At 36.4% G+C, this 19738-nt stretch overlaps 2 protein-coding genes across 2 annotated transcripts in view; one reads left to right on the top strand and one right to left on the bottom strand.

Annotated features, from left to right (window-relative positions):
• The first annotated feature begins 699 nt into the window (after positions 1-699).
• rad23b (RAD23 homolog B, nucleotide excision repair protein) lies at positions 700-12137 on the top strand. Its single transcript, XM_028462350.1, has 10 exons — positions 700-911; positions 3144-3225; positions 4817-4896; positions 5980-6146; positions 6219-6274; positions 7466-7593; positions 9659-9794; positions 9893-10020; positions 10753-10941; positions 11801-12137. Exons 1-10 carry the CDS (start codon positions 846-848, stop codon positions 11912-11914), a joined length of 1146 nt encoding a protein of 381 aa, XP_028318151.1. The 5' UTR covers positions 700-845; the 3' UTR covers positions 11915-12137.
• A 2770-nt stretch (positions 12138-14907) lies between these two features.
• The window catches only part of klf4 (Kruppel like factor 4), a 12070-nt gene continuing 7239 nt past the window's right edge, over positions 14908-19738 (bottom strand). Inside the window, exons 2-4 of the mRNA XM_028462260.1 lie at positions 17380-18238; positions 16421-16591; positions 14908-15949 (exon numbers count right to left, since the gene is read on the bottom strand). Coding sequence (XP_028318061.1) covers positions 15774-15949; positions 16421-16591; positions 17380-18238 — 1206 coding nt within the window. The 3' untranslated portion in view covers positions 14908-15773. The remainder of the gene's footprint in view (positions 15950-16420; positions 16592-17379; positions 18239-19738) is intronic.

The following is a 19738-nucleotide window of genomic DNA, read 5'->3' as shown; positions in this document are numbered from 1 at the left end:
TGGATGACAGAATGAATGAGTGGAGTGATAAAGCAGAAAGAAAGGCAGGGAAAATGAGACAGGCACAGGAGCAGCAGAAATCTGAGAAGATCGGGCACTGAATACAGAGATATGAGAGTATGGAAGAAGAAAAGAGACACAAGGAAGCTTTTGGATAATGTTTTTCTTACAGTGACTATTCAGCTGCAGTTATTAAAATATGTGAGTACAGAGTGTTGGAAGGTGGTTATTTAATTTCATCCTTCTGTTAAAAAACACAACTATGAGCATAACTTCATCCACAGTGTTTCCACAATGTTAATAATCAGACATGATACTGTGTCTAAAAAAAAATGACATTGATAAGTTCATGTTTATTACAACTCAGACAATCCACAGCATACAGTAGTATAGTAGAGTATTGCCTTGAAACAAGTCACAATCTTATGTCTTAGTATCTCATAATAATGAGATGTTAAAACAAGCCATAATTATGACTTAGTATCCCATAATTATGAATAAGTATCCCATTATCTCATAATTATGACCTAAAATTTTTTATTATTATTTTATTTTACTTTTCCTATTTTATTTATTTTTTTGGCGGGAAAAGGATTCCATAGTTTCAGCATGAGTTCACAACAAATAAATAAATAAAGAAATAAAGAAATAAATATATATAAAAAATCTACGAAAATATCACTTCCCGCCACAGGGAGCAGTGCAGCTTCCTAACCGTAGAAGAAGAGAAGCAGGAAGTCATGGCGGCTGACAGTTTGTAGTGAGCAATCGAAAACAGTGAAGTCTCTCCTAAGTTGAACTTGTGTTGACTAAATAAGACATAGACAATACTGACTGCTGCCAAGATGCTGATTACTTTGAAAACCTTACAGCAACAGACGTTCAAGATTGAAATCGACGAAGAGGAGACGGTGAGAGTTGAGCGGCATGTGAAGGGGGAGGAGCGGGGCTGGGATACATCCTGGAGCTCACACTAGGCTCTTATCACCACAAGTTAGACAGAACAACAACTCGTGTGTGCACACGGCGTGAGTCAGCACATCTTCATTTAGCTATGTTTACACACACGTATTTCACAGCACGACGAGAATCAAACACTTTTGAAACAATAAACTAACGCTTGCCAGCAAAGAAAGGTGTTTACAACCAGTAATTAGCCGTAGCCCGTTTATAACTCCAGATGTGCAGGGGGATAATATACGTTTAACGTGTGTCAATTGTGAAACATTTTAGCAGTTTTTGTGAGTAATCGGTCTATTTGGACAATTAATCGCTCACCACTGATGTCATTTCCATTCATTAAGAGCAGTTGGTCAAACATACAAAACGAGGCCAAAACCTTTGTCAAAACTCTCTGTAGTGTAGAATTACCAGAAAAGAACATAAATTACAAAGTAAACTTACTTTTTTTTTAATTCTTCCCAACATTTAATACTGTATAAACCATTCCATATGGGTTGTTCATCATGCTCTTTGAAAGTGTAATTATTGAGTAAGTCTGCATGACTTACTCAATAGTGACTTAAATATGTATATATATAAAAAGTGACTTAAACTTACTTAGTAAACTCCTGAATATAAGTTTAGTAGATGTACTACATTAAGTCTGTGTAAAAACAACTTTTTTTTTTACTATAGATACAATTCCAATAAAATATATATAATATATTAAATCAAAAATCTTAGATATAAGCCAATATAATCCAGTACTCTTTTTCTTTTCTTCTTTTTTATTTTATATTATTTCAGTGTAACCATTAAGTTGGTTTGTTTTAGGTTGACCGTTGTTTTTTTTCCAAAAAGCAGGACACTTGGCCCAACGTCGGCATACTTAAATAGTAATCAACCAACATACAATATGGTAGATAAGTTATTTTCATGCATTATTCTCTTTATAACAGACTAAGATGTAAATACGCAACCCCAAATCCAATTAATTTGGGACATTGTATAAAACAAATAAAATCAGAATGCAATGATTTGCAAATACTTTTCAACCTTTATTCAGTTTAATAGACTACAAATACAAGATATTTCATGTTGAAAATGGTAAATGTTATTGTTTTTATTTTTGTGCAAATATTCTATTAGAAATGAATCTAACAAATAATAGTTAACAAGAAACGCTGTGTACTGCATACATTATGAACAAATGTGTGTAAAAGAGACGGCTTCAACATGGGCTGTTTATTTTAACTCATTCAGTGCCAGCCATTCTCAGATTTTCTACCCCCCCTCAGTGTCAGCCGTTTTTGAGCATTTTTACTGATTTTAAAGACCCACAGAATGTTTTCTACTATAACTATCTGAAATCTGACACCAGATTCTGAAAGATTGAAGCCTCTACTTTCATCAAAAAATTGTCTCTGGCTCGTTTCATTCTTTTGTAATCAGCCGTTGAATAGAGCAAGTTTTACACAAATCTTCAGTTTCAGAGCAAAAAGCTGAGAAAAAAGCCTTTTTGTAAAAAAAAAAAAAAACCCTGTCAGTGACTTTAAAGCTTTTTTTGCTTTAGTGACAACTCTAACATCTGAACACCGTTTCCTTATATAAAACTAAAAAAAAAAACACACAGACCGGGCTTTTGATGGCAAAATTATTATTATTTATCTATCTGGGTCAGAGTTGAATAGATTTCTTACTGTATTTTGGTGTTCCTCAAACTTTCTCTCCCGTCAGTCTGTACACACATAACTCCCTCTTCCTCCCGGACATGCAGAGGGTCACTGCTTACCCCGTTTTTTTATGGTTTTATCTCACAATCGCCACACTATCCATGAGTTCCACACTTGCTCTGGTCGGAGTGTGCGCTGCTGGGAACGTCAGCTCTGCACGTAGCGCCATTTTCTGTCTTGTAAGCTCCTTTCCTCCTCTCCCTCTTAGCTCTGCTGAGCATAGATGATCTCTCATCCAAAGGTGCGCTGCTACCTCCTACATGCCACCTATTATTTTGCTATCTGGCTCACAGGCTGGGGCTATTTTGTACCCACCTAGTTTCTGAGATTCTTCAGATTAATTCTGGCAGTTCATCCAGGATTGAGATATTGATGACCAAACCAAAAATGTATTTTCAGCGTTTGAACCTATAATCATGTTTACAATTGGTGATTAGTTGTTTTTTGTTGTGTTTTTTTTACTTCCAGGTGAAGACATTAAAAGAAAGAATTGAGCAGGAGAAGGGGAAGGACATCTTTGCAGTCGCTGGGCAGAAACTGATATATGCTGGTAAGCTGTAAAACACCAACAAACAACAAATGATTATGAGACACAGAGGCAAGCTGCAATGAACTCATGTAAAGGATTTTCTAAATCCAAATTGAAAATAAAGAATTGGTATACAGAAAAAAAATATTTTTATTGTAAGAAAGAGTAATCTTTATACTATACATTTTTTTTTCTTACGTTCCCACATGCAGTTATGGGCCAATGAAAATAGTAAAAAAAAAAAAAAAAGTATATTTTCAGATTTCAAGGCCGTCACCTAAGAACCCATGGATATATATATGTGACTAATCATTGGTGATTTGAACAGTCTATGTACATAGCTCAAATCTGATCAAATTGCATATGTAAAGTTGTTTACTGAAGACCCAAACATGTTCGAACCTGAAACTCTGACAAACTTTTTCCTAAATTTGAGGTTCTGGCATTTCAACCAGATAGAATGTATAGCATGTATTTTTCTTTATTCTGAGAGAGTAGGTGGAGCTGTATTACTATATAGGGGTGGGAACCTCTGGGTACCTCATGATACTCGATACAAAGTTCACGATAATGATTATCTCACAATATGACGATACTGCGATTATGGATATATTGGTCAGAAATCAATCTGCGATAATCTATGACATAAGAAAAAAAAAAGATTAAGTGAAAAAATACATTTTTTATTTTATGTCTCTTAAAGACAACAAATTGAAAAAGTGTCCTATGAACAGTGACACTATTTTAGTGCAACATTTCTGTAAATAAGTGTCAACATACCAATGTAAACGAATACCTATCTCCTATAGTGCTTTCTGTAAACAAAAATAGGGTCTTTCTTACCAGTGACACCATTATAGTGCAATGTTCCAGTAAAGAAAATATTGGTTCTTTCAACAAACAGTGAGAAAATGTATGTGAAGACCTACCTGCACATTATAGTGAAAAAGCAGAAGAGGTTTTTTTTTGGGGGGGGGAAATATATAAAAAAAATATATATATATTTAAAAAAATATATATATATATATATATATATCTTTTTTAAATCAATACTTATCGATAATCGATCGTGCGAAAAAATATTGGGATATATTGCCGTATCGAGATATCGTCACACTTCTATTACTATACCACATTTCAGTTTCCTATGTGGTGGAGTTCCTGAGATATTGGGAGAAAAATAAGGACGCGTGAACATGAACACATACACACCTCACTAAATTGGCCACATATCAATAACTACTTCCATGGTGTACAGAAAGCCTTCAGACTAGAAATACATGTAATACACCAGATGAAAGATACTTTATTCATAAGGCGACAATACACTGGAACTACTATTTGGTATAAAGTCCTTCACTAAGGAATGACTGCATTAAAGCTTTCAGACATTCTGCGTGACCTAACCTGAACTTTATCAGATGCACATCCCGAAACAAAAGCAACATTATTCACAACGAAACAAGAGGAACCAGAGGTTGGAGACAAAAGCCGATGTTTCTCACCTCCAGTGACTGACACCATATGATACCTTCCATTGTTGCTCTGAAGAGGTCGGATCGGGGTAAAGCAAAGCAACTTTTGTGACCTGATTTTGTTCTTTTTCTCGCAGGTAAAATCCTCAATGATGACTCGGCCATTAAAGAGTATAAAATCGACGAAAAGAACTTTGTGGTCATCATGGTGACAAAGGTTAGAAATTAGAAATTGGCTTTGTAAATATCTGTTTAAATGTTGATTACATTTTATAACCAAATATTTATTGTTTGAGCTTAACATGTCGATGCATTTATTCCCTATCTCCTCCCTCTGTTGACGTACTGTATATGTTTCATTTTGATTGTTGTTGCAGTCAGAATGTATCATTTAAGTCCCTTGTTTTGTCAGTAGCATAAACGATAAAGTCAATAAAATCTGCTTAAAGATTAACATTTTATTTCACTTTTTACTTCATTGGACGACTTTATTAAAACTCAATGCAAGGATACCTATCCAATGCATTTGGTTATTTTTCTGTTTCACAATACATTTCCTTTTTCAAATTAACTGTTTAGACAGTTGGTAAGTTAACGATAAATTGCCTAAAATACTTTGGTTTGTGTACTTGTACTGCATCGTACAGCTTCACTATTGAAGCAATGATACACGTACAGTCATCTCAATATTCTCTTTTGCCTTTTATTTGACTTTAAAGGTGCCTATGAACCTTATATAGTCCACATTAGATTTTTTTAGATTTGTATATAGAAATGATTTAAAAATAAAATCATACATACTGTATTTTCTTTATTGAATTTTGAGCAGTTCATTTTTTTTAATCACAATTAATGAGTTAATCATAGAAAATCAAGAAGTCAAATTATTGCACAACACTCATTATTATTGTATATACTTCTTGATTAGTTAACTCAACATTATATGGATCTTTATGTGCAAAAGTGGAGCTCATCAATTTCTACTTCTAGTCTTTTACAATAAAGCTAAACACGATATTTAATATATTATGTGTTTAAAAATGATCATGACTACTAACTAGAATATTTCAGGGCAGAATAGCTGCCGATATTGATTATCCACTTATTAACTGCTGCTACTTCTTCAAACACACAGGAAGTTGTGACCCAATCATTTCTATTGGAAAAAAAGGGTGATAAATGTAATTGGTGCATCTTTAAAGAAAATGTAATCGACTTTCTAAATGTTAAATAATACTTTTAGAAAAGCAGTAATTGGTCACAAATCAATGTTTGATGAGTATTTGATACTGTTTTACAGCCTAAAGCAGCCCCTACAGCCCCCTCGCCTGCACCGACCACCTCCGCCCCCACCACTGCAGCAGCACCAGCTCCCAGCTCGGACAAACCAGCAGAGTCTCCATCATCGGACGACAAACCAGAGGAGAAACCAGCAGCAGCTGATGAGACCACCGCCGCCCCAGCTGGGTAACAAAGTGCTGATGTTTGTCAACACGTACGTGATTTTGCTGAGTCATCATTGGTTTGTTTCTTTTGCAGAAGCTCTGAGACGTCATCAAACACAAGCCTCATCAATGAAGCAGTGTCCACACTGGGTAAGGAGGCTTTAAGTATTAACCAATGATTATCATGGATCTGATGGAACAGCAATCGTAGAAGTGTATAGAGTATCGATATATCCTACTGAAGTTACTTGATTGAAATTGTACTCAATTACAAGTAAGTCATACATAAAAAACTCAAGTACAAGTTAAAAAATACCTCAATTAAAAAGTACTCAAGGTAAAAGTTACTAGTTACTTTCACCCCCACGTTTATTGCATACAGTAAAAATCTCATGTATAAACTGAAAAAGGAAGAGACCAGATCTTGCACAATTGGAACTTAATTTATTTTCCACAAAGGCATCTGTATAAAATAAAAAATTTGTCAAAATGTACAATTCTTTTTTCTTTTTTTAAAAAAATAAAATAGCATCTATGATTTCAATTAAAAATAAAAAAATTCTCAGACTGAAATAACTGGTATTCAATACTTATTTGGTGCGGTGCATTACATTTAATCTGATTGGTCGGCTATGATGTTAGGCATTTGATTGTTGTCGGGTCATTTCTTTTTTTGTACTTTCTCAATGTCCATTGATTATTTTAAAATAAAAAATTATAATTTACTCAGTAACGGTTGGATGTAGAAATGTAAGAAATTACTTTACTTCTTTTAAAACGTGCTTGAGTACAAGTAAAATTACTGATTTTTATATATATATACTCAAAAAAGTACAAGTACCCATAAAAACAGCTCTATTACAGTAACGTGAGTACTTGTAATCTGTTATTTTCATCTCTGGAAACAGATTGATGTATTAATGACACAATGACATATAGATTTTGACTTCTGACTTATTGTGACTGAAGTCCAGGCTTGTGCCTCCTCATCTGCCAATAGTTTATATATATGGACTTGACCTGAAATTTCCAGGTGAATATAAACTCTCACTGACATTAATGCGTCACAGCTTAAACCAAATCCCAGATATCCCAGGGGCAGCAGGCTCTGAACTTCTGCAAACGTTGCTTGGCACACGGCAAAGCTTTAGTGTTTGAAGTGTGAGTCATCATGTGGCTGCAGGATGATGAAGCATCTTTTCATATACAGTAACATGGGCCGTCGTAGAACGATAGAAGTCGGAGTGCTGTGTATTGACTTCCTGTGTTATAAATGTTTCAAAGCACATATTGCGGTTGTGAGAAGGCTTCTGTGTGCTGCGTTTCTGCCTCACCCTGCAGTGACAGGCTCGTCATACGATGCCATGGTGAACGAGATGATGCTCATGGGCTACGAGAGGGAGCAGGTGGTGGCAGCGCTGAGAGCCAGCTTCAACAACCCTGACAGAGCTGTGGAGTACCTGCTCACAGTAAGACAAACAAATACACAGCAGATTATTGGCCTTACAGATCACACACCAGTCAGTCTGACTGTTTAGAGTTGGACTCCCCAGTTTCTACTCTATGGAAATATTTCTAGCATTATTTTATTTGTAGGCAAATACATCTATCTCCACTGTATTTTTCTATGTTAGGTTAAACTGTGTAACGACTCCACTTTATTTTACCCACGAGTTAACCATCAGTGTATTCAGTCTTTTATTATTTATTTGCTTCATCAGTTGATTTAACAGATGCATTATATTAAAGGATTACATATAACGTATTTTTCGGACTATAAGCCGCAACTTTTTTCTCCCGCTTTGAACCCTGCGGCTTAAACAATGACGAGGCTAAATTTTGGATTTTTCCCAGTTTTATAAGCTTCATGCCGCCACAAAATTGAGCTCTGTCACATTCAACCAGGTGGAACAATGAAATTGTTAACATTAAATCTTTCTTGCTCGCACAGAATCATTCTGATCACTCATTTTGTCATGATGCCTCATCATAGCAACGATGCAGAGAAATGTTGTGAGAGAGAGAGAGTGCCTGTAGCAGCGTGGATGAAGTAAAAGTCAGCCAGTTTGTAATAGAAGGATAAGCAGCATAAAGTTGTTAAATCACAGCATTAGGTTTGTTCAGGATTGATCGGTGCTCTGGACTCTGAGGCTGATGGAGACGCTTCCGTAAGGAGGACGGACAGACGGAGTTCTGATTTCCGCTCCGTCTACAGTAAAAGTCAGCCAGTTTGTAATAGTAGCATCACAGCATGAAGTTGTTAAATCATTACGTTGGATGTGTTCAGAAGCGATGGCGTCCATATTCTGTTTCAGATTTCGACTCGCTGTGATCGTTTCGCAGTAGTTCACGGTAAGAAGAGCGGATTAAGCGGTGTATCAGTCTGGATCCAGGACGAAGTGACCATAAAAAGCTGTAAATAGACTGATATGTAGACGTGGGGCAGTGCGGAGGAGACTTCATGTAGTAAAGGAAACTTATCAGATGAAACATGGACATTTCTGTGAAACAGCAGCCCGCCTACCTGCCCATTTTGATTGGCCGAGTTGTCTGAAGGCCACCTTCATCAGCCAATAGAGTGCGGCCTATGTTAGGCTTTTGTGTGGATTTTTCTTAGAATATTTCTAAATGATTGTAATGCGGTTACAGAGATCATTTAGTAAATTTGCAAGTGAATTTGCCCAAGGAAATGTAATAAACTTGGTCGTACCAGGAATTTATATTTATGAATTGGCTTAAGTTTGAAATTTGTTTTGAATGCGCATGTAGAACTACACATTTTTAACTCATTACAAAGACCATTCCACAAGTTTCCCCTTTAACAGAAATACATCTACTTCTGAAGGCTGTCCTTACTTTAATGTTTTTAAACACACAAGTTCCTCTGAGTTCATATCGATTAAAAACATTTTCTGAATACAGTGAGGAGGAAGTAGATTATGTTCTTAATTCAACAAGATCTTCAAATTTTAAGGTATTTAATTTAATTTGATTCTTGTATATATCTGTATTATATTTGTTCATTTGTATATTTGTTTTTCTACTGTGATGTGTGCACTTGTATTTAATCCTTATTTAATTAAGTCTTTTACTGACGGATGTATGTTTTCTCTTTCTTTCATTAGTGTTTATTCTTTTCATTTGTAATATTTCTTGAGCCTCCGTGACAGAAATAATTTCCTTCTGGGCAAAATAAAGTAATTCTGATTAATGAAGGGTGGATTTGTTGGGTCGCAATATTTTAAGTGATTTAAGATTCTTATGGCTCTCTTTTGTGGTTTAAATAACAGATCAATGTTTGTTTTGTACAGTGATTGTACGTGATGTATGGGACAATGAATGAACAATGTAACATGGATTTCCAATTTAAAAGTTATTTCATCTTCTCTAGGATTGCATTGATTTTGGACAATTTAGATTTAATGTTATTTATATGTATGTTTTCCAATTGAGTTCATCATCAATTATTACACTCAATTCATTTTCACACACTTTTCACTATTGCTTACATTTGTGTCATCATCTCTCCTACAGGGAATCCCAGGCAGAAGTCAGGGACCTCCATCAGCCCCCGATACAGTGGCCCCTCCAACAAGGGGAGTTCCAGCCGTCCCCACCAGTGGAATTAGTGTCCCCACCAGCACTGGCCCCTCCCCCGCTGCTGGAGGAGGTAAGTCGTCATTAATCAACAGCGTTGTTATGTAAAGGTTCGTCCCAGGTGATTTTCTTGTTTTTTTTTACCCAATCTGATAACGTTCTATCTTTCAGTGAATCCATTGAGCTTCCTCAGAAATCAGCCTCAGTTCCACATGATGCGTCAGCTGATCCAGCAGAACGCCTCTCTGCTCCCTGCTCTGCTGCAGGAGATCGGCAGGGAAAACCCTGAGCTGTTGCAGGTAATGCTGTGATCACATGATATTCATATTTTTACACATGGTATTCTTCTTCTCCCATCATTTTATAAATCATAGGGGCCATCATGAGATTAGGTATACACACAGATCATATCTGTATCAGATTAATATTGTTTTTTGACTAACAATGCAGAATATTTGGCGCTTAATGCATTTCACATTTTCCAAAGTGAGATTGGAGAGGTATACAATGTAAAATATTACAGAAAAAGAAATGAGTTGTGATGTATGATGGCATATTAGGGCCACATTGAAATCAAAATAAATCTGAGCACTACAAGATTAAAGTTGTATTATTTCAAGAATAAAGTTAGAATTATAGTTGTAATTTTATTCGATTAAAGTAGTAATATTTTGAGACAAGATCCTGTTTGTGTTTCAATTTTATTCTCAGAAAATTATGACTTTGATCTCCAAATATCACATCTTTAATTTTGAAATATTATGACTTTAATCTGGAAATATTATGACTTTAATCTTGAAATATGATGACTTTAATTTCTTAAAATTGCGATTTTATTAAGATACAACTTTATTCTCATAAAATTATGACTTTATTTTCAAAATATTACAACTTTAATCTTGCAGTGCCCAGATTTTTAACATTTTTAATGTGGCCCTAATACGCTGTGGTAGTGATGTGATCAAGTATGAAAGGTATTCGTATGAAGAGATTCAACTTCACCACTATAAACCATTTGTTTGCAACTTCAGGAGATCAGCAACCACCAAGAGGATTTCATCCACATGTTGAACGAACCCACTCCAGATGCAGTGCCTGCAGGGGGCAGCAGTGTGTCAGGAGGAGCTGGAGGAGCAGGTGGGGTAGGAGCCGACACATCTGGAGGAGGTCAAATGAGTTACATCCAGATCACACCACAGGAGAAGGAGGCCATAGAGAGGGTAAGGAGGAGCTACTGTACTGTACATACATTTATTTCTAGTGATCTTCAGTGAATGGTGTAGAACAGGGGTGTCAAACTAATGTTTAAGGTTGGAAAATGAACTATTTCAACATTAATGTTCCCAAGTTTGCACTTCCAGTTATAAATTAGACATTGAATATGGAAGGCATTAACAAGATCTAAGCAATAAGTGACAGATACTTAAATGTCCTTTCATTTATTTCTTTTTTGACCAATTTTTATTTAATTTGGGGAGATTTTGTGGAATAATTTGCCAAAAATGGCAGGATTTTGGAAAGATTGAGAGTTCTCTCAATTAACAACTGAATTATTTGGTAATTTACATAATGTTTCATGTTTTCTCTGTCATTTTCACAAGGCAAGGCTGTCAAACTCATTTCAGGGCCACATACTGTATAGCCCAGTTTGAAATCAAGTTGGCCGGACCAAAAAAAATTCATGTTTTTGTGATGGAAAAAGCACAAATTCAAACAAAATCCAGAATGTTAAGCAATTGGTCAAATTTCCTTGACTTCGCAACTCATTTTCTGACGATTTGCAACATATATAGCGAGAATTCAGGTTTTTGAAAATAATTGCAATTTAATTAGTCCTGCAACCTCCATCGTACTTTATCTAAAACTTGTGATAATTTACAAAAAGTCCTGTTTTTGTTGTGTTTTTTACTTTAAACAAAATCTTCCTGTGGGCCGGACTAAACGCTCTGAAGGGCCAGATTTTGCCCCCGGGCCTTGAGTTTGACACTAGTGGTATAGATGCATTAATGGATGTAAAATGAGTTGTTGTTATGACACACAGCCTAACGCCCGCCCTCCTGCGACTCTGCTTTATTCCAGCTAAAAGCCTTAGGATTTCCAGAGGGACTTGTTATACAAGCCTACTTTGCCTGTGAGAAGAATGAGAACCTGGCTGCCAACTTTCTTTTACAACAGAACTTTGACGACGATTAAATAATCCACTCGTTCGATCACTTTGTATTCTGTTGTTGCAAATGTTCCTTTTTGATTGCTGTACTATTGTACTCCAAATGCCTCTAAATTAGCAAAAACTACATTTTATTCACCTGTTCAAGGCTGAACTTTCAGGATCAGCTGGTGCACAAAGCACAGACTGTTTGTTTGTGATCAGTTTAAATGGAGAAACAATAAAACTAAAATAATTTTGCATCAACAATCACGTGTTTGTCTTTTGATTGTTAGTTTAAAACCTGAAGGACAGCTCATCCATTTCAGCTGTGTGGGAATGTGGGTGAATAAAAGGGTTAATAAGGCTCGTCACACTTTATTTGTTAAAATGTTTTTTTTTTTTATTACAGGTATGCAAAATTTGCAGGTAGTGTCTGTCTAATCTACATCTTTACAGATGACAAATTCAACAATTACTATAATCACAATTACTATTTCTGCAACACCTTATCTCAAAGGTTAAACCAAACTCTCAAAGGTTTAATAGGCAGCCAGGTTTCCGCGTGAATGACACATTTGTATTGGGTGTCATCTAAGACATTATTATATAACTTTATTATTGCAAAACAAGCCCAAGCAACATTTTCCCAACAATTACCACGTTTTTTTAACCATAGTGCCATGGGAAATTATTCAATTTCACCTAATTGGGCTAAAAAAACATTTTGAAAACAAACACTCTTGATGTTTAACAACAACAGAACAAAATGTTATCATAAAAAAACATTTTAAATGTAATTACTACTAGTAGTAATAATGATACGTTTATATAAATATAAAATTATACAATATAAAAAACAATTATAAACAAAATATTTGACAAAAAAGTGAAATTGTAGTTGTAATCATATTTTATATTTGTATTCAAGACACTGATAAGAATGACTGCATATTGTGAACTACACTTTTAATTTGAAAAGATAAATCTAAAAAATTCATAGATTATTTTTTGCACTTTTTATTAGAAAGAAGAAATGTGAAAGTTCATAAAAATGTTTTTCTTTGTGTTTATTTGATTCCTATTCAAGACACGTTGATAAAAATGACTATATTGCAAATATATGCTACAAAATTTAATTTATTATTGTTATTTTTTTTTAACTATTTTCAGTCAGTGGTGTGTGTTGGAATTTATTTTTGGTTCAATGAAAAGGTGTACCTTGGCTCAAAAGATGGTTGAAAATCACTGTTCTATCATTTTCTGATGGTGAGGCAAACAGCAGTAGTTTGAGAAAACATGTAAGCTCCACATCTGGTTATCAACGCTCGCCTGTATCAATGTATGATATCCTGAGTCTCAAAGCTGCACTAAAAAAATACAGTGTATTTTAAATAAATTCATGTGAAGCTTGTTAAAGTTAAAATAGTGTTGTAGATGTCTTTAAAATGCACATGTGATAAAACAATAAACTATTAAGGGTATTTCTTAAATCACATGAGCAGTGCTTGTGTATTTACAATGACATATGACTTATTAATAAGTTATAAAGTAATTAATGAACCTCGTAAAAGAACTGTTCCCCTTGTGCTTCATTTAGAAGCGAAAGATCTCACAGTGCTGCAGGGTTTGAATTGGCCTATAGGGGGCAGCACAGACCCCTTTATCACAGGAGCTTTTAACCTTGTCAGCATTAAGTGCTTTGCAACCTGTAGCTTCACTATGCTCACAAAAAATGTGGAATAATTACAGAGTTTAGACGGTGTAAAAGTTATATATATATATATATAAGTTAATTTAACCGCATTTGGTTCAAGGTTCACTCTTGTACACAATATTTGTGCTTGTTAAAGTGAGTATATTTTCATTTTCCACATGGCTATTTGCTAGCACAGCTCACTTAAATCACATTCAGGAGATTTAGCACTTACAAACCCCAAATTTACATCAACTCTGGGACAAAACAATAGATTTTAAAATATTTTATTTGGAAACGTAATGGCATGCAGCATTAATAAGATGATAGACGATAAATAGTGTTTATGCTAAACTAAAGTGTTGCCCCCCCCCCCAAAAAAAAAAAAAAAAAAATAATGATCAAAAATAATAAAGTTAAAGAACGTAGGAGTTAGAACTTATGCTAAAAGTTATAGTGTAACCCAATTTAAAGAAGTACGGGAACAGACTAGGGCCAGTTTTGATGGAGACTGTGGTCATATTATGGTGAATTGTCCCTAGTCTGCTTCCGTAGATTTGACTTTATTAGCAAACCTTTGACTTTTATCACAATATTGTATTTTCAGTTTACGTTCGAAATTTCGACTTTAATCTCGTCTTTTCGATTTTGATCTCACATTTTGACTTTAATCTCCCTTTTTCGACTTTAATCCCATCTTTTCCACTTTAATCTCACTTTTCGACTTTATTCTCGACATTTCAACTTTATTCTTAATTTGCCCAAAATTATTTTCTCCATCAAAGTTGTCCTAATCCACTTCCGTAAAAAAGCAACAGAACATTAATAAAAATGAATGTTATTTACTTGTGTGACAGATTACAGTCATGGCACATATTTTACATTAAAATGTTTGGAAAAATAAAGAGTAACATTATCTGCATAAAAGGGATTTATATTGATAAAAATCAGAGCACAAAGTGTTTTTTCCCTCCTTCACACTGTGCACCTGAGAGCACAGCTACGGTTGGATTTGGTGTCGGCTTTGAATGTCAGCTGCTAACTTGGTTTTCCTCCCTATTCTTCCAGAGTGACAGGTGGAAACAGATCCTCATGGATACGGGACATTGTGAGAGTGAGTTTTTCTCTTCAACAATGTGTCACTTTGCCTGCGGTTGTTTCGTTATCATGATGGGGGTCATTGTGTGCGTGTGTGAGCGAGTGAACTACGGTAGCAAAAAGCTCCCATAGTTCAGAGTATATCATAACTCACTTCATTCTTAGTTCAAATACATTTTTATTTCTTTATAATGTCAAATACAAAACATAACAAAGCATTTGGTATTTACAAAATGTACAAAGTTATACATTATATTATTTGGCTACAAACAAAATCTTTGTTCAGAGTTAGTCATTCCATACAAAAATATGAATGTCTCATATAAATTATTGCACTTTGCAGCTGCAGTGCACCAATGATTGCCATCACCATTTAGAAAAAATAAAGGTGAAATGTTCACCTGGTCTGTGCCTAATTAAGGGGGAAAAAGAGACGCACAGATACACCAAATATGGCACTTTGTCAATATTTCACCCCCTGTATCTGTTCCTCTTTGTCTTTGGTACCTTTTAAAATAAAATGTACAAAAAAAAAAAAGCTTTTTTTTGTCAGAGGTACTGAGCACCATTCTGTATAAATTATTGTTGTACCTAAAATAATGGTGTAGCAGGTGAAATGTCTTTAAATATAAATGTGGAGTAGTACAGTGTGTTGTTGAACAGTGTGTAGTTAGAATGTGATGGTAGAAGGCCTCTGGAGATGTTTGTGTGATTTCCCTGACGACGACGACAACAAGAAAAAATACACTTCCAGTTAAAAAATCTGTTTGGCACCTGGTCCTCCAAGTTTTGTCAGATAAATAAGACAAGTTCCAGTTTGGTCCCTTTTAAAGTTTACATTACAACCCTGTCTGAGAGGTCATGTCGAGTCACGTGCACTATGTGCACTCCTGGGATCCGTCTGCAGAGAAGTTCTAGGCTCTAACAATGTGTTTCCATTCGCTGTGGACGCCACAGCTTGTCCAGTTTGAAGGCAGATTATGGCTTTTCGAAGGTTCTTTTATCACGAGTTTGTTCAGGGTTCTGCTGACACATGGCTTTTTTTCTCCCCCCCCCCCCGCCTCCCTACTGTAAACCTTTGTCCACCTCTGTCTCGTCCTCCAACCAAAGTCTCATAAGTGTCTCTTCATATGAAGAGCAAGGTGGTCCGACCTCGAAAACGCTCGGTCGCATTTTTGGCACTGAAATGGTCGGTGTCCGGTGTGTTTACGGTAGTGGCGCGTCAACTCATCAGAACGTGCAAATTTCCATCCGCAGCCTTCCCAGTCGCAGTGGTATGGCTTCTCCCCTTTAAAAGAAACACAAAACACACACACACACACACACAGCAGTTAGTGCTATAGCCCAGGGGTTAAAACAGCTCTGGCTTCATTAGCACCTCCAGGCAAAAAGAGGTCCATCCTGACCGACCGACCAATCAGGCTGAGCTTTGTATTTAGGTAGGGATCAGCACTAACCTGTTCAACCACACCTGCCCAAAAAAAAACTCAGCTCTCCCGTCCCCCATCATCTAACCCCCATCCACAACTCAATAAAACAAAAACAAGCGTTTGTACATAACGTAGAGCTGACGTGGCTGTTGTGGTTGTTGAACAATAAAAACACTGCATTAAACAGCTTTAAATAGAAAATACCCAAAGCCTATAATCTACACTTGAACCAAACTGAAACCAGATGGAAAAGACCACCAGAAGGCATTTAACAGGAACTCCATGCAGAACCCTGTGCTGCTTCTGCTGCTGCAGTGCTTTGTACCCACCTGTGTGTGTGCGGTGATGAGCTTTGAGGTGGGAACTCTTAGTGTAGGTTTTCCCACAACCGACGTAATCACAGGTGTGCGTCGCCACGCGCTTCCTGGGCCAGGAGCGCCTGCCACGTTTGGGCTTGGGCTCCTCTGGTAGGCATTCTCCACCCGAGACCATGAGGGGTTCTGTGTGTGAGGGGGAGAATGTTCATCATGTAGCTCAGCAGTGAATCACACTTTTTGATTCATTTTTTGAATGAAAGCTTTCCAACACAGAGCTTGTTTTTAGCTCTAATAAACAGCATTGGTTGTTGGGTCACCTGTGTGTGTTCGATACCAAAAATAACTGACTTTCCTTATTAAAGAGTAACTAAACCCCAAAAAAATCCTGGTCCAACTCTCATCATTTTAGCCAAAGTATTTCAATTTGGCATATTTTATGGTAAAATGTCAGAGTTACTGCCCTCTATGGGTTGAAACCCAGCTATTACAAATGATTTTTGCTGTTGGCTGAGAACAAGATCATGTGACATTTTGGGACCATGTTGCATCACAAACAAACACTGTTAGCCCCACCCCTTTTATCAAAACTAGCACTTGTGGGCTCCAAAATCTATTGGATTGAGAGAAGAGTGAATAGAGAGAGGTTTAATGAGTAGCTAGTTAGCATAGCATAGATTGTTAATTGGAGATTTTATAGTATAGAGTGGGCGTATCTTAACTTCTCCAGGAGCCCCGCCCATAATCAAGGCATTTTTTTGAATTTCCTTCCTCGTGGCAGGAGAAAGCAGGTGTTTAGTTGCTCTTTAAATGAAGTTGTTACGTATGCTCAAGAAATAGTGGTGCAAAATAACTTCCATATTTCTCTTGCAGAAGGAAAGTTACCAAATGTTTTCACCCAACAACCTTATTAGATATTGACGACGACTGAATAATAATGCATTGGATTTATTAATACGAGGTGGTGCTCTAACCTTGATACTGCAGAGACGATGCCTGGGCATAAGATGTGTAGCCCTGTGGGGAACTATGGTGGTAACTCTGAGGAGGTAGGGTAATCTGCGAGTGGGCGTGGCCTAACACCTGATGCTCCCGGCTCAGGGGATGATCCGGGGAGAGGGACGAGGACGAGGATAACCTGCCGCTTGTCATGGATCGCCCTCCGCCAGGAAACCCGTGTAGATCCAAGTGGGATGGACGCTGCTGCTGCTGTTGTTGGCCCCCTCTGCTGTGTGAGTTCACCCCACCCAGGTGTAGGTCCATCGGCTGCGAGATCGTGCAGTTACTGGGATTCTCCTGCTTTATCCGGTGGCAGGTAAAAGAAGGCGATGTGCGTGAGGGAGCCGGATCCGAAACTGGGTTCACGCAGCTTTTGCTAACGCTCATCCCTGGCCCGTACTCTCCCATATCCAACGTCGTCTTGACCACAAACTTCCCATGAAGGCTAGCGGAGTGCAGGTACGCTGGGTCCAGTTCAGGTCTCATGAGTTCTGCCACAAACCCTCCAGAAGGTGAAACATCACTGATGTCTGGAATGGTGTATAACAAGTCGGCGGCTGATCCCTGAGGGGAAGGCAGAGGGTAGGATGAGGAGAAGGATCCAGAAGAAGGAGACAGAGCCATTGCGTCCTGTTGCTGCTGCTGCTGTTGCTGCTGTTGTTGCTGTAGAATGGAGTTGGATAAAATAAAGTCATAGTCTAAGTCCAGGTCCAGCTCGGAGTCTTTCTTTGACATGCTGGGGCTTGCGATGCTGGAGCGACGGTCCAGGTCGGTGCAGCTGCTCCCAGTTGGCACGTTGAATCTCTTAAGATGGGACAACTCCTCCTTCCATCTCTAAAGGAAAGTTACAGAAGCATTAGTGGCTATACTGGTACGGTCTGCTCATGGAAGTCATGTGACAGGTTTTTAGGACACGTGGCCTATCACGAAGGAGTTGACAAACAAAATAGAAAGCTAAAGTGTGAATTAAAGGACACTTGAGTGTAAATCTGAGCTTAAACATCAGAACACCTCAATATCTCAGTAAAAGACTCGTCTTTGCTGTTGTGTTACGTTTGAAAAGCAGCAGACGTTGCATTAATGAGCCACTGGATTCAATGATAATCTGACAGATCATTTGCATAGCTGCCTGGTTTGTTTCTACGCTACCTTAAAAACTAAAAGTAAAGCCAGAACTTGCACGAACTGGTTAAAACCCAACGTAAATCTGAGAACAACATGACGGAAAACAAAAACTGGGTCTAACTGGGATCTCAAACAAACAAAAGCCAAATTTGATCACCTGTGGGCTGAACCAGAAAAAAGTACCATAAACATGAACAATTGGATCTTTCTTAGAGATGTTTGACACAAACACACTCTGAAAATGTACTTTTAAGTTCATCTTAAACAGATTTAAAGTTACATTTTGAAATTAAAAAAAATCTTAATTTTTGTGAAAAACTAAAAAAATTCTTAATTTTTTTTAATTTTTGAAAATATATATATTTAGTTGTACTGTATTTAATATATGTGTGCTTATCTTTAAAACCAAATCTTTCTAATGGTGTTAAAATAATAAAAAGAGCATTAACAATGAATATGCTGAACAATAACATATTTTTTATTAGATAAAATCAAAGTGTAATCCTTATAATCAGTGAACCATTTACTCCAAAAACAAAGGGAAAAAGGTCACAATTGCTGCTTGAAAGTTTGTTTTTATCTCCACCCTAAACACTCTTTTTGCTGACATTTTTGCGCATTGCATAGTGGGATGTGAAGTCCCGCAAACGGTTAAATAGTAGTGTTTTAACTTCATTCTTACCGTAATGTCTTGTTGTTTTTTGGCCAGGTGAGGAGAACAGTGACTTGCTTTAGATGATTTTTGTTCTAGTTTATTCCCAATATTCCCAGTCATATCAGAAATAATTAAAAACACTTCTATGCATCTTTTTCTGTAACTCCACATCCCACAATGCAATGCATACAAATTAAAGTAGCAATAACTGATTATTATTATCAATATTATTATTACTATTTCTATTAACTTACTTATTACTATACATTATTATATATATCTGTATTATATTTGTACATATATACTATTTTCTTTATTCTACTGTAATGTGTGCACTTGTATTTAATTAACAGCTTTTTTTTTACTTCACGATGTACGTTCTCTTTCTTTTTTTAGCGTTTATTCTTTTCATTTATAATATTTCTCAAGCCTCTGTGACACAAATACATTTCCCCCTGGGATAAATAAAGTATTTCTGATTTTTATTGTTGTTGACAAACTTTGATTATTATTATGTAATTATTTTCTAATTTAATGTGTGCACCTGTATTTAA

This window comes from Gouania willdenowi, chromosome 12 (assembly GCF_900634775.1).
Source record: "Gouania willdenowi chromosome 12, fGouWil2.1, whole genome shotgun sequence".
Taxonomy (NCBI): domain Eukaryota; kingdom Metazoa; phylum Chordata; class Actinopteri; order Blenniiformes; family Gobiesocidae; genus Gouania; species Gouania willdenowi.
The sequence above is the reverse complement of the archived record's forward strand: the minus strand, read 5'-3'. Positions and strand labels throughout refer to the sequence as shown.